Consider the following 14,324-nt stretch of genomic DNA (forward strand, 5'->3'; position numbering starts at 1 on the left):
GAGGTAAGTATTAGGACCCGAACTTGAGAATCAATTTAAATCCTATAAAAATCATGTTAGATTGTGTGAGTTGACACAAGTTTCATGAGTCAAAGGATGAGCCAATTAAGTGAATGAATAATCCAATTAATTTGTCACAATACGATTTTTATGGATTTTATTAAATTTTTATAAGGGTTTTTTTTTTTTATAAATATCCGCAAATATGCAATTTAGGAGGGTGTAAATGTGAAGATCCATCCTCGAGGTGACATAGACAAATACGTCATTGTTAGGGAGTTTCCTTTAATATAATAGCATGTATGAGTCCTTGTTGATATATAAATCGATTGTCTTTGGTTTGAAGGAAAGAATTCCCTCTTTTCTCCTTCCATTTCCCCGAGTTCGGCCCCCTCTCTGATCTCCTCCTTCTCTTTTCCGCTGTAGCAATGGGTCAGGGCTCTCCTGGCGGACTTAACAAACAGGGTCTCCCCGGCGACCGGAAGCATGACGGCGACAAGAAGGAAAAGAAGTTCGAGCCGGCGGCGCCGCCTTCTCGCGTCGGCCGGAAGCAGCGCAAGCAGAAGGGCCCCGAAGCCGCCGCTCGTCTCCCCATCGTAACCCCTCACACGAAGTGCAAGCTCCGGCTCCTCAAATTGGAGAGGGTCAAGGATTATTTGTTAATGGAAGAGGAGTTTGTGACCAATCAGGAGCGGCTGAAGCCGCAAGAGGATAAGAATGAGGAGGACAGATCGAAGGTCGACGATCTGCGGGGTTCGCCCATGAGCGTTGGTAACCTTGAGGAGCTTATCGATGAGAACCACGCAATTGTGTCCTCCTCCGTCGGTCCGGAGTATTACGTGGGGATTCTGTCTTTTGTTGATAAGGATCAGCTTGAGCCAGGTTGTGCTATTCTTATGCACAATAAGGTTTGTATCGTTTGTATTGATTTCCTTTTGTCTTTGTTTTTTGGTCATGTGATTGGGGTTTTAGGGTTTTCGGTCTCGATGTGGATAATGTGATGTAGAGTGTTACTTATGACTATTGATTCTGTTCTGCCAAAGATTTGACTTAATTGGGGGTCGTGATGTAGGATTTATCTTTTTGTAGATTGACCGCCTTCTCACATTATTTGTTTCCTCTAGGTTCTTTCTGTTGTTGGCCTTCTGCAAGATGAAGTGGACCCTATGGTTTCAGTTATGAAGGTTGAGAAGGCTCCATTGGAATCATATGCTGACATTGGTGGATTAGATGCTCAAATACAAGAAATCAAGGAAGCAGTTGAGTTTCCTCTAACTCATCCGGAGCTCTATGAAGACATTGGAATCAAGCCTCCGAAGGGCGTTATACTCTATGGAGAGCCTGGTACTGGCAAAACTCTACTTGCGAAGGTGATACTTCTTGAAATTTCATTGGAGCGATTTATTCTAAGGACATTTGGTCTGCATCCACCGCTTCAACTTAGTTTATATGCCCAACAAACTTTTGTAACATCTTACTTCGGTAATCAGTAGGCTAGCAAACAAAATTTTCTATCAACTCCGATTTTATTTTTTGGCTCTATCTGCTAGTTTTGAACAGAAAATAGATGCCATATTCTTCCTTTAATGGTCAAGGAGCATTCGTTCTAACAGTCCCACATATTGATGCTTTTCCGGCAAGCTGAGCAATATTAGCACACCTATGTTGGAACTTGTCATATATTGATGCTGATATTAACTGCTGTGTTTCAATCACTTTCTCATGTTACATAATCTTACGGTTGTATCATTGGGTGATCATCGTTTAACTGCACTTACTCGTCCTAAGTCTGCTTTTTTTTTGTATGGTTCCTTATCTTCTGCAAAGTCTTTTTGATCTTTGTTCATCTTGTCATTTGTCTTGCTAAAGTTCTACATACTATTCAACATGGTATTATAGTGTGCATCCAATTGAAAATAAATATTTTTATGCATAATGCAGAATTTCCTGGAGGTACTTTGTCTCCTTTGTAATTCTGTATAGTGGTCACCTATTACCATACAATTATTTGACACGCATAGAAACTGACAACCCCAGATTAAAACTCAAGCATTTTGAGTTTGCATATGTACTTTGACACAGATAAAGGAACTTGTATTGCTTTAGATGAATTCTGGGGCAAAGATAGTGGGAAAGGGCTTCTGATTGTGTTCAGTTATAAGCATTTTGAGTAATTTCTGTCTAATCACTTATGTAGCACATATGCATTTTGCAAAACTCAAGTTCCTTTTTATTTCTTTACAGGCTGTGGCCAATTCAACATCTGCCACTTTCTTGCGTGTCGTTGGTAGTGAGTTGATTCAGAAATATCTAGGTGATGGCCCAAAATTGGTTAGGGAACTTTTCAGGGTGGCTGATGATCTTTCTCCGTCTATTGTATTTATTGATGAAATAGATGCAGTGGGCACAAAGAGGTTTGCAGGCAAAAAACCTTATGCTGTACAATTTTGCTTCTCATTGTTGATTGCAAGCTATTAACTGATCAAATTTCAGGTATGATGCCCATTCTGGAGGCGAGCGCGAGATCCAAAGAACTATGTTAGAGTTGTTGAACCAATTGGATGGTTTTGACTCAAAGAGTGATGTTAAGGTTATTCTTGCCACAAACAGGATAGAAAGCCTCGACCCTGCCTTGCTACGGCCTGGCCGAATTGATAGAAAAATTGAATTTCCCCTCCCAGATATAAAGACTAAAAGGAGAATTTTCCAGGTCTTCTTTAGATTTGCAAGGGTTTCTGTCTTGTTTTACTTTTTTAATTAAGTTTAAGTGTTAAACATTTGTTTGGTGGCCTCCAGATACACACATCAAGGATGACTTTGGCAGATGATGTTAACTTGGAAGAGTTTGTGATGACTAAGGATGAGTTCTCTGGGGCAGATATCAAAGCTATTTGTACTGAGGCTGGGTTGCTTGCCTTGCGAGAACGTCGAATGAAGGTACAAGTTCCATGTCATGACTAAAGGATGGTTAAAGATATTCTGTTTTCACAGATCTGGATGGATATTTTGAATCGCTCGGTAGTCTTTGGTTTTTGGGTTTTCCAGATTCAGATGCAGGGCCAAAAACCGAGACGCCTAACCCTGGTTTAGGAACTTTTTTCTCTAATGCTCTTTCTTTCGGTACAGGTAACTCATGTGGACTTCAAGAAGGCCAAGGAAAAGGTGATGTTCAAGAAGAAGGAAGGTGTGCCTGAAGGACTCTACATGTGAAAATGATTCCTTGGGTGTTTTTTCTATTCCTGCTCACTGTATCATGCTTTAGCATCATCATCACATTGAGGTTTCCCCTGATGGAGGCCAGCAGATATTCATTTCTCTCAGAAGTGTATTTTCTTGAAATTTAATGCTCACACATACGATCCGGAGCTCCAAATATTTTCACTCACCACGATTGAGAAGTGTGCAGATATGATATTCAGTCCATATTGTATTGTTATTTATCAATAATGTGTATACGGCTCATTTCTACTGTTGAGGAAACCTAAACCTCAGTCTGGTAAGATAATTTGGGTTAATCAGGCGTCTAACAGGGGTTACTCTTTGTCCGTGATTCATGATTACTGAAACATAAGAACTTCTCAAAAACGGCAAAAACGAAAATTAGATATTAAATGAATTCTTACTCAATTCTTTGAAATGGTTTCCGTTTCATGAGTGGAAGCAAAAGGCGAGTTTTATAAAGAAAAAATAATCCCTAAGATTAGGATTTGTAATTGATGTGAATCAAATCTAGTAAAAATTAGCCTAGAAAATAATTTCCTTAGTTAAAAAGATAGGCTTTTAGTTGAAGTCTTCCTCTCCCTTTCCTGTCCAGAAAGGTTCTCTATGGAAAAGATAGATGAAGCTGTAGCTCTTGTTTCACACAAAAGGGACCAATTGAGAGATATAGCAACAAAAGCCATCCCCTCCCCTCGTTTTGCACAAAGGGGAAAAAAGGAATTACAACATCTGGCTGTCACATTCGAAAATACGGCATATATGGAACTTGTATAAGGAAATGGAGTTCTGATCTGCCTCCATGTGAGTAGGGAGACGCTTCCCCCTTTGTTGACAATGGAACCCTAATCTATTCCATCCTATCATTTTAGGATCTTCCTGAAAGTAACTTGTAGAGATAAGATGAAAAATAAAAAAAGGAAACAGTTACCCACAAATAATAATAAATTACTCTTACATTAATGGATCAGTTTAGAATACATATTTCTGGAGGAGTTTCAGAAGAATGCTTTAAAGATAAAGAACTACCAATAATCACCACAAGAACATTGATTATTCCTGAAATGATGGAATCTGTTATTATCCCTTACAATAATTTCCCTTTCAACAATCTGAGAAATGAATTTAATGGCACTATGACAATCACCACAGACCCTGAGGTTCTTGTTTATTCTGATAGGGACTCCAGGAGGAATAATCATCAATCCGAAGGCAAGTGCAAGCTTCTCACTGTGATACAAAACCTCACTTTCTTTCTCTTCCTCCTCCAAATCATAGAGTGCAAAGTTTGTATCAGGAACATAGCCGGCTTCTTTTATTTCCTTCCACAACTTTCTTAACATTGCTCTGACTTCAACAATCTTTTCATGGTCCCTGTCCTTGGCCTGGAAAACATGAACAACATTCTTCACTGTGAGCCAACTGTATCCCGGTCCTTTCTTTATCCCCACACCCTTCATCTCCTCTCTTACTTTTGTAGCTTCTTTCCACCTTGAAAACCAATGCCACTAGTTAGTCATCTAACTAAAAGAATCAGGCCTCTTTGAAACCCAAAACATATAATGCCATAGCTAGAAATAAATATCCTAAAACACTTATAACCTAATTGCAAGGTTAAGAACCATGCAGTTTCAGATTACAGCATCATAAGAACCATACTAACAGCCAACTATCACCAAAGTAAAAGGAAAATCTAATCTAGTCTATAACCTGGCCAATACAAAGATTATAAGAATAAAATAACATAACTTTTTAAAAGGAAAATTTGGAAGCCAATGCATCTTGACGAAATAATGCTGCAATTATTTTATGAGATGTAATTCAAGTAGCTATGCCTAAGGTCCTTGCCATCAAGGTCATTGCATCAATCCCTAAGTTTGGTTTATCGAATGTCAAGATTGAATCCGGTTCCATACCAAAATGACTAATTACTTAAGAGCCCCAATCTTCAACCTTATAAGCCAATGACTTTTCTTAACTATGTGCGACTATTCTTCACTGACCACCCCTCACATCCAGGCTTATAACACAAGCCTAAAACATTGACAACACAAACAGGGTACAAACTCAATGGCGCACAAACAGGCCTTAGGTCCAAGCAAACGTCCTAGTTAGATACAATGTCAAGATTGGGTCCTGTTTCGCCCCAAACTGACTAGCCACTTAGAAGTTTTAATGCCCATCTTATAAACTAACTACTTTTCTTAACTATAAAGGACTTTCCCACTAACATTAAAATTTAGACTTTAACAAGATTTCTCTCGTTAAAAGCTTCTTATACTTGAAATTTTTCTTTCATATATGCTCTTTCACCCTTGGGGGACAGCTTTTTGCAAATGAATTTGATTCAACGATGTAACTTAACCAAGAAAACAATAACCCAAACCTTGACTGATATCTGATATCTCACCTGCCAGAAGAGGCAAGCATATTCGATAACAACACATGATTGCCGGGATCTTGTGGATCAAGCTCAAACAGTTTTTTTGCAGCAATGCACCCCAGTTCAGGATTCCCATGTACCCTGCAAGCACTGAGAAGTGCCCCCCAAACAGATATTGAGGGCTGCACAGGCATTTCTTTGACAAATTCATAAGCCTTTTCCACCATCCCAGCGCGCCCAAATAAGTCCACTAAACAAGCGTAATGTTCCACTCCAGGCTCAATCCCATAAAGCTCCTTCATTGATTCAAATACCCGGGTACCATCTTCCACTGTTCCAGCACGGCTACACGCTGAAAGTACACAAACCATCGTTACATAATTAGGGGAGACCTTGCAGCCCCCATCATGACCACTTGTCATCTCCCCGAATGCTGAAAGTGCCCTACCAGCATGACCATTCTGAGCATAACCACCTATCATAGCATTCCAAGTTATCAAATTTCGCTCTGACATTTCATGAAACACTTTTTCTGAATCACCAACACTCCCACATTTGCCATACATATCGACCAGAGAAGACCCAACAAAAATATTTCCATTGACACAAGCTTTTACTGCAAGCCCGTGAACTGAACTCCCTAGCTGAAGCACAGCAAGCCCAGCGCAAGCACTTAGCACACTTGAAACCATGAAATCTGTGGGCGGCACTCCTTCACTACGAGCACGAAAAAAAACATTAAATGCTGCCTCTTCCTTATCGTTCTGCACATATGTCACAGTCATCGAGCACCAAGAAACCTGATTTCTAGGCGTAATCCCATCAAAAATCTTGGCAGCCGCTTCCACCTCTCGACACTTCCCGTAAAAATTCACTAAACCATTTCCAACAGAGACATCCCCTCCAAATCCTGCCTTGACAACAAGACCATGCAGTTGTTGCCCAAGGCGAAGATTCCTGGTGTCCACGCATGCATTCAAAAATGCACAAAAAGAGATCGAATTGGGTTCTCCACCATCCCTCCTGAACCTCACAAACACTGAGACGGCCTCGCCGGTGTCCCCTCCGGTCACAGAATTTGACAACAACGCGTTCCAAGCAGCCACATTTTTGTCAGGTATTTCATCAAAAACGCGCCAGGCAAGCCCCACCAGCCTAGTTTTGCAGTACATATCTATGATACTGCACCCAACAAACATATCACTCATAAGCCCAGTTTTGAAACAGAGGGCGTGAACTTGTGCCCCAATAAAAGCATCGCCAATCGCTCCAGCCGACTTGAGAACACACGGGAGAGTGTAGTCATTGGGAGCGACAGAGGACCTGAGCATAGCGGAGAAGATCCTGAGAGAGGAAACATGCCGGGAATTTTGCGCGAAACCAGCGATGAGGGCGGTGAAGGAGACAACGGAAGGGCTGCGTGTCTGAGAGAGAACAGTGAGAGCGTGACAGGGGAAGTCCAGTTTGGCATAGAAGTTGAGTAGGTGGTTGGAAAGGAAGGAAGGAATAGAGGGAGCGAGGGACCTGAGGACTTGGGCGTGGGCAGCTCGGCCGAGGAGAGGGGAACGAGCGGTGACGGCGGATTGAAGGACCGCGCCGAGAGAGTTGGGAGTGAGTTGAGGCGGCATGGCAGCGAGCACCCCTTCATGGCTGGGCGTCGTTGATTGGAATCTGAAGCATAGACGGGAGTGTAGCGAAGGGACTAAGAGGAATGGAATAGGAAAGCACTACGAGGCAATAGCTATGGGTTGAATCAATTTTCCTCTCCGGACTGAAAAGAAGAAGTACATACACTAATAAATCTCGTCTCAACATTAGGACGGCCTTCCAATTTGTTTCAGTTCTAAAAGGTCGAAACAGGATTCAGTCGCTCCCAATGACTTCACTCTCCCGTGTGTTCTCAAAATGGTCGAAATTGTATCCCCAGATTGTTTGGTTGGTGGCTTGGCAGTTGTTGTTGGAATGAAAACGTAAATACTTCAAATCCTTCTGATTTGAGGAATCCACGTCTTGAGCTGATGTGACTTCAGGAACCAGCTTTCAGTATAAGAATTAATTGAAAATTTTCTAGAACTTCAAAGCCTTGTTTCAAACCATACCCATACCCTAAGGGCCTGTTTGGAACACACGGAAAAGAAAAGAAAAATACTTTCCATTGGCATAAACAAACAACATTTCCCTTCATGTAGGAAAATAATTTCACAAATCCTGGTCGACAGTGATTCTGCACCAGCGCAAGCTCTATCTGGTCACCAAGCCTCTTCAGCTTGTGGCAGGTGATGACTAACAAAGGGATGATTGAACCTTTGTCGACAAGTCATAGCACCATGGTTGTATTTCCCACAAATCTGGCATTGGCTACCAGTCTGAACCATTAGAGTTGGCCCTTGCTTAGCAATGCCATTCTTAGAAGAAGATGAGGGTGTGTTTACATGAGAAGGCTGCTGAAAGAGCCCTTAACCCGCATTTCTACCTCCTCTGCCACGTGAGGATGATGAATTTGACCACGACCAGCAACAAATGCACTTTTAGAATCAGATAACAGAAGAAGTGTCTTGCTGAATCCGCAGCTCTTGATTAAGAAAAAGTAGATGTAGCTTGCTGAATGTAGGAAGTGGTGTATGCATAATTAATACCAGCAAAAAAGCAGCATCAGCATTAGAGGACATTCATAAATGCTGTAAAAATGAAATGGAAACAAGATTAATAACTGAAAAACTAACAGCATTCTTAGAAGAAGATGCGTGTGTGTTTAACGCTGCTGAAAGGGCCCGTGACCCTCATTTCTACCTCCTCTGTCACGTGAGCATGTTGAATTTGACCATGACCTGACAGTTTATCTTAGAAATTTCTGACTCAGCACTAGGAGATGGACAGGAATAAGTTCCATCAATATGATAGTAGGCATTAAAGCTTTTTCAAACAGATAGAAAATGGGATTTTCAAACAAGATAGTTGGTGTGGCTGAGTTCTAGGAACTACAGATTTGATGTTGACTAGTAGCAGGGAAGAAGGGGAGGAAGAAGAAATAGTAGAGATATAGAGGTAGAGAACGAGTCTTTCGAGGAAGCCACGAGAGAGAGAGAGAGAGAGAGAGAGAGAGAGAGAGAGAGAGAGAGAGAGAGAGAGAGAGAGAGAGAGAGAGAGAGAGAGAGAGAGAGAGAGAGTAAAAAAATTCGTGAAAACCAAGAGCTTTGATATGATGAAAGATTCGAGGCATAGATGATCCTAACAATGTGTGAGGATAATATATTTATCGAAGATTGTGGATAAAGTTACAAGAAGTTACAGAATTACAACAAGTATAATAGCAAGATTACAATTATGTTGGAAGATGGCCCAAGCCCACACGATCAAAGAAGACCCACGTATTCAAGAATCTGGGAAGATGGGCCCAAGCCCATAAGATATGGACCCTGGTGAGACCAACCATGATCACGTGAGGTGGCATAATGAGTCATACACAATAAGAAGTCTTATTATGGAAGCAGGTCTCACAGAAGAGTTTTAATTTAAAGTGTTTTAGTCATGTTAGTCTTTTATTTATATTGGGTTATTCAATTATGTTAAGACTTATCTTTAAGTGTTAGAGTTTGGGTGTAATTGGGACAAGGGTAATTTAATTGTAGTTGGACTTTACTATTTTCCTCTATTATAAAAAGAGGTTCGTGTAATCTGATTACAACAAGTCAATGAAGTATTTCTTTTTTTTCATAAATTTAACAAGTTCAAAAATTAAAAATACAAAATAGTGAGATAGAAATATAAAAGAACCGAAGCTATTCTATGAGTGAAATCTTCCCATCCCTTCCTCGAGCTAGGTTATGGATATCGTTTAGTAATGATTTACAGTGGCTGAAGTTCACCGTCTTCTTCATAGGTTAATCCTTCACCTTGCATATCATTAGTGAGAGGAATTCCATGATGGTGATAAGTAGGTCCAAGGGAGACTCTTCTACACCAATGTGGTTTATATCAAAAAAATCAACGTCGAATTCAAGCAATGCATTCTACCATGAGAGTGACAGCCAAGGGGATTACACCTTGCAAAATATTCATGATTTTCTACTGTAAGTTTCTCAAAAAATCATCCTAGCCAAGGGGAGCTTCTAAATTACTTGATTTATTTTCCAAAATACTTGATCGGAGTTTGAAAAACAAGCTATCACCCAAAATGTTCATGGGTGAATCTCACATCTAGATCTTGCATGTTAAGGTGATATCACTATGATTATGGTTAACTCCTCTCTCCTTGATCCAATAAAAAACACCACCCTTCTTGAAAAATATACATGAAAACACATATACGTATCTATGCATGTAAACCTTGCAATGCCACTGTGCATTCCTGCAACAAGATTCATGGAATGTCATTATCGTTGCTTACCTTGTACTCCCTCTCCCTAGAGGGAGTACGAGTGTGAACGCAGAGGTAAGCAACGATAATGGTGCTGAGGCGAGTTGCATGTCACCGTCGGACTGTTTAGCCTCTTCGCGTGCCTTGAAATGGACGCGGCCTACGGTATCACGAAGAGAAAAGAGAACAGTAAAGTAAAGATGAAGATGTCATGGCATCAGCTCGATGTATATTTGTTGGAATCCTCGTAATGAGAATGTTTAATACCTAAGGAATGAAACGACCATCATTTCATGTTTCTGCTTCATTTCAGCGTTTTGTGGGTCGTGCCCAAGAGTATCTTGATTTGATTACAATGTGGAATTTTACCAATCAATATTATAAATATCATACGTCTGCCCTAATAACATTGATAAAGAGAAGAGAGCCACTAAAAAAGGTCACAATGTTGACCTTTACCTATAAAAATACCCTCACCGAAGAGCGCCTTCTAGTGAAGACTCAGGTTAAGGTACTTGTGATTCAGAGGGTGAAAGCCAGGGGTGACATCGAGCCGATCCTAAAATTGTTATCGAACTCAAGCCCAACGAGTTCGAGCTGAGCTTCGAGTCGAGTTCGAACCTCAACATACAATTAAAACTTTTCAAAAAATATATATCGAATAAAATGTATATAAAATTATGCATACATTTTACATGAAATTGGGCATACCTCTACATAAAATTGGACATAACCTATATATATAATACGTGTATAAGATTGGGCATAACCTATATATATAATATGTGTATAAGATTGAGCATAACCTCTACTTAAAATTGAGCATAATCTATATATATAATACTTGTATAAAATTCGGCATGACCTCTACTTAAAATTGGGCATAATCAATATACATAATACCTGCATAAACACTCCATAAAATTGTTTATACATTCTATAAACACTCCTTGAAATTGTTTATACACTCCATAAAATTGTCTAAACACTCCATACACTGCATAACATTATAAATAAACTCCATACAATAATCAAACACAACAAAATTAAATGAAATATCACTATCAATTTACAATCACCCACATAAAAACTATAAATCCTTTAAATAAAATCCTATTACTATTAGAGACTTACTAGAAAATTACAAGAAATATATTAAATTTTTCTTAGGAAAGTTAAATGGACCTCTTGTTGCCTTTTCTAAGGAAATAAAAAAAATTAATAATTAATCTAATATATTATTATACTTATCGATAAATTTTTAATCACATAAAATGTTAAACACAAAATTGCTATGAAAATTGCCTCATGCTCAAAGTATTATATCATCAACTCTCAAATACTTATTCAATTTTTTTCTATATGGTTTTCTAACCCATCTTGGCAAGAAAATCTTACTTAGAAAATTATATGATTTTTTAAAAAGAATTTATAATTAGAAAAATATTTTGAAAAAACATGAGGGACTAATGGTCCCTATATTTCTACTAAAAATGTATTTTCAACATTTATTGAAAAAACCACTAATAGTCTCTAGAAACGCATTTTTACTAAAATATCTTTTCAATTTCTTTAAGAGCCATGAGGAAGGGAAAAAAAGTTGTTTTTTTCCTTGTTTATGATCTCGCCCGTAGGGGTGGCTTTGAATAAATTATATATAAAATTATGCATACATTTTTAAAAAATATAATGATAGGGGAGGTTCTTGTTTGAATTTCAATAATGGATTAAAATGCACTAATATTAATATTTTTTACTCCAATTGTTGTTTAGCTTGTTTTGTAATTTTTGAATCCCCCTAGATGAAAATTTATATTCTAGGAAAAACTAAAAATATTTTTCCTATGATACATATTCCCAAAAAAAACCTTTAAATAAAATCTTATTACTATTAGTGACTTATTAGAAAATTACAAGAAATATTTTAAAATTTCTTAGGAAATTTAAATGGACCTTTTATTGTCTCTTCTAGGGAAATAAATAATCAATCTAATATATTATTATACTTATCGATAAATTTTTAATTAAATAAAATATCAAACACAAAATTACAATAAAAATTGCTTCATTCTAAAAGTATTACAGTATCAACTGTTAAATACTTATTCAAAAATTTTCTATACAGTTTTCTACCCCATCTTGGTACGAAAATCTTACTTAGAAAATTATATAATTTTTAATAAAAAAATCAATTAGAAATTTTTTTAAAAAAACATGAGACAATAATATTTTATAGAAACTTATTTCTATTAAATTTATTTTTAATTTTCAGGAGAGCAAAAAGTTTTTTTTTTTTTTTTTTTACTTTATGATCTCGCACGTGCGAAATCGCACATGCAAGATCATCTTCGCCCGGGGGGGGGAAGATTATTTCTCCCCTAATTTCTCCCCTGAAGTTTTTCGCTGAGACGACGCAGAGGGAAGGGGGTTACGGCGTCGGGGAGGACCTGTTGTCGGGGATGCCGACTGTGATGGAGGCGGCAGCGACGAAAACAAAGGCGACGGCGAGGAGAGGAAGAAATGGAACGAACGGCCACAGAGGTGGCCGACGAGTAGCTGCGACGGCGAACAATTGCGACGGCGGTAGAGGCGGCGACAACAGCCGACGGGAGGGGCTCGGCGGTGACGAGGGGAGAAAAAAAATTTCCCCCCCTCGCTCTCGCTCCTGCTCCAGCTCCCCGCTCTCGATCCCGATACCGATTGCAACTCACCTCAAGCCGGCTCACGAGCCGACGAATCGAACCTGGCTTCGGTCGAGCTCGGCTCATTAAGGTAAACGAGTCGATTTTGGTGCTCGAGCTTTGTAGATAACGAATCGAACCAAGCGAGTACCAAGCCGAACTCGAGCCGGCTCAATTCGAAGCCACCCCTAGTGAAAGCAACAAAGGATACATTTAAATGATCAGTCAGATGTCCTTTTATTTCAGTATTATTCTCCTCTTGATTAGTTTTTACTGTTTATTTCAATGAACAGTTTCTGAATCCCAATCTATTTTCAAAAAGGATAACAATCAAATAATCCAAGTGATAGCTAGCAAAAAAGGAATTTGTTTGAGTAGCAGTGATCAAGTCTCTGGCTATGGAGCTCTTAAACCCAAAAAAACTAAGCAATGATAAACTCTATAGATTGTCAGCTTGTTTACTTGAATAAAACAACCTCCATCCTACCCTCATAGTCGAAGTTCAGGTTTTCAAACTGTCCAATTTGAACAATATAAAAGGCCTAGACTTCAATAATAACAAGTAACAATTGGTAATACTAAATTTGACAGCACAATTGAGTCCTCTGTCACAAATAAAAACTTACTTTTAATGCAAAGAAAAGAATATTTGTCATTCATGAGGTTTGCAACCAAAATCTGGGTAAAATTTTCATGGCATGTACGAAACAAATACAAGTACTGGTGAATAGATGCTTGTAATTAATAGTATAGTTTGGCATAGTGGAGGGTTAGCTTATGCATTCAGCAGACAAGAAAATAAAAAACGGAGTCTGACAAACTCTTCAAAATTTCAGATACCCACATGTAATGTGCATCTGCTATTTCCGAACAATGGATCCAAGCTGGATGTCTCAAGAATGGTTCCAAGATATAACTCAAAGCACACATAACATGAAACAATTCTAAATTTATGGAAAAGTTCATAATCCCCGTTTCTTATGCAATTTTCGAGAAATCCAAAAGTTTAGTACAAACATTGAAAAGAATAACAATTACTTTGTTTCATTGATGTGGATTTGAAGAGGGTTTAGATGAACGCAGCAAATTTTGGTTAAAATTTTCTTTCATGGTTCTACCAACTGAATCGAAGATGCTCTCACCCAATCTGGTCTAGGTGATTGGATACATCAACATCTTCTCCAAATTAAACTCTTTGAGGGAAAACAAAAATCCTAGGCATTTTGGATTGTTTCCTGTGGCAAAGGAAATTTCATATGGTGAAGCATTCTCGCTCCAAGATTTCATTTGGGTCTTACAAAATAGAGCAGATATATTTGCACGTTCATAAATCGGCATATCAAATCAAGCATCCGCATGAACATTCGATTAAAGAAAGCTAAATGTAAAAAACTAAAACATCTTTAACCTAAAGAAAGAACACATTACAACTTTGACCTATCAACATGACAATTGAGACTACATGTACATGATGGTTACTTTTCATCAATTATCCATCCCATGGGTCCCACCAAAAAAAAAAAAAAATCCACAAATGTAAAACCCGAGACTCGAACTTCTCTTCCATGTTGTGTATGCAACAAATTATGACACAGAAAGACCCCTATTGGTTTTTATAACAAACTTCTCGTGGAAAAGCATGTAAACGCAAGAGAAAAGGAACATGAGATTTCTGTCACATAGGAAA

At 38.6% G+C, this 14,324-nt stretch overlaps 2 protein-coding genes across 2 annotated transcripts; one reads left to right on the forward strand and one right to left on the reverse strand.

Annotated features, from left to right (window-relative positions):
- Positions 1-365: 365 nt before the first annotated feature.
- LOC137948180 (26S proteasome regulatory subunit 4 homolog B-like) lies at positions 366-3,470 on the forward strand. Its single transcript, XM_068794168.1, has 6 exons — positions 366-908; positions 1,125-1,370; positions 2,245-2,414; positions 2,494-2,710; positions 2,797-2,937; positions 3,127-3,470. Exons 1-6 carry the CDS (start codon positions 429-431, stop codon positions 3,208-3,210), a joined length of 1,338 nt encoding a protein of 445 aa, XP_068650269.1. The 5' UTR covers positions 366-428; the 3' UTR covers positions 3,211-3,470.
- A 705-nt stretch (positions 3,471-4,175) lies between these two features.
- On the reverse strand, positions 4,176-7,508 carry LOC137948669 (pentatricopeptide repeat-containing protein At4g14850). Its single transcript, XM_068794789.1, has 2 exons — positions 5,627-7,508; positions 4,176-4,707 (listed from the first exon to the last, which is right to left on the reverse strand). Exons 1-2 carry the CDS (start codon positions 7,225-7,227, stop codon positions 4,242-4,244), a joined length of 2,067 nt encoding a protein of 688 aa, XP_068650890.1. The 5' UTR covers positions 7,228-7,508; the 3' UTR covers positions 4,176-4,241.
- Positions 7,509-14,324: the final 6,816 nt, after the last annotated feature.

This window comes from Aristolochia californica, unplaced genomic scaffold, assembly GCF_029961685.1.
Source record: "Aristolochia californica isolate CCGP_79_NKW_82.1479 unplaced genomic scaffold, dmAriCali1.0.hap1 SCAF_13, whole genome shotgun sequence".
Classification (NCBI taxonomy): Eukaryota; Viridiplantae; Streptophyta; class Magnoliopsida; order Piperales; family Aristolochiaceae; genus Aristolochia; species Aristolochia californica.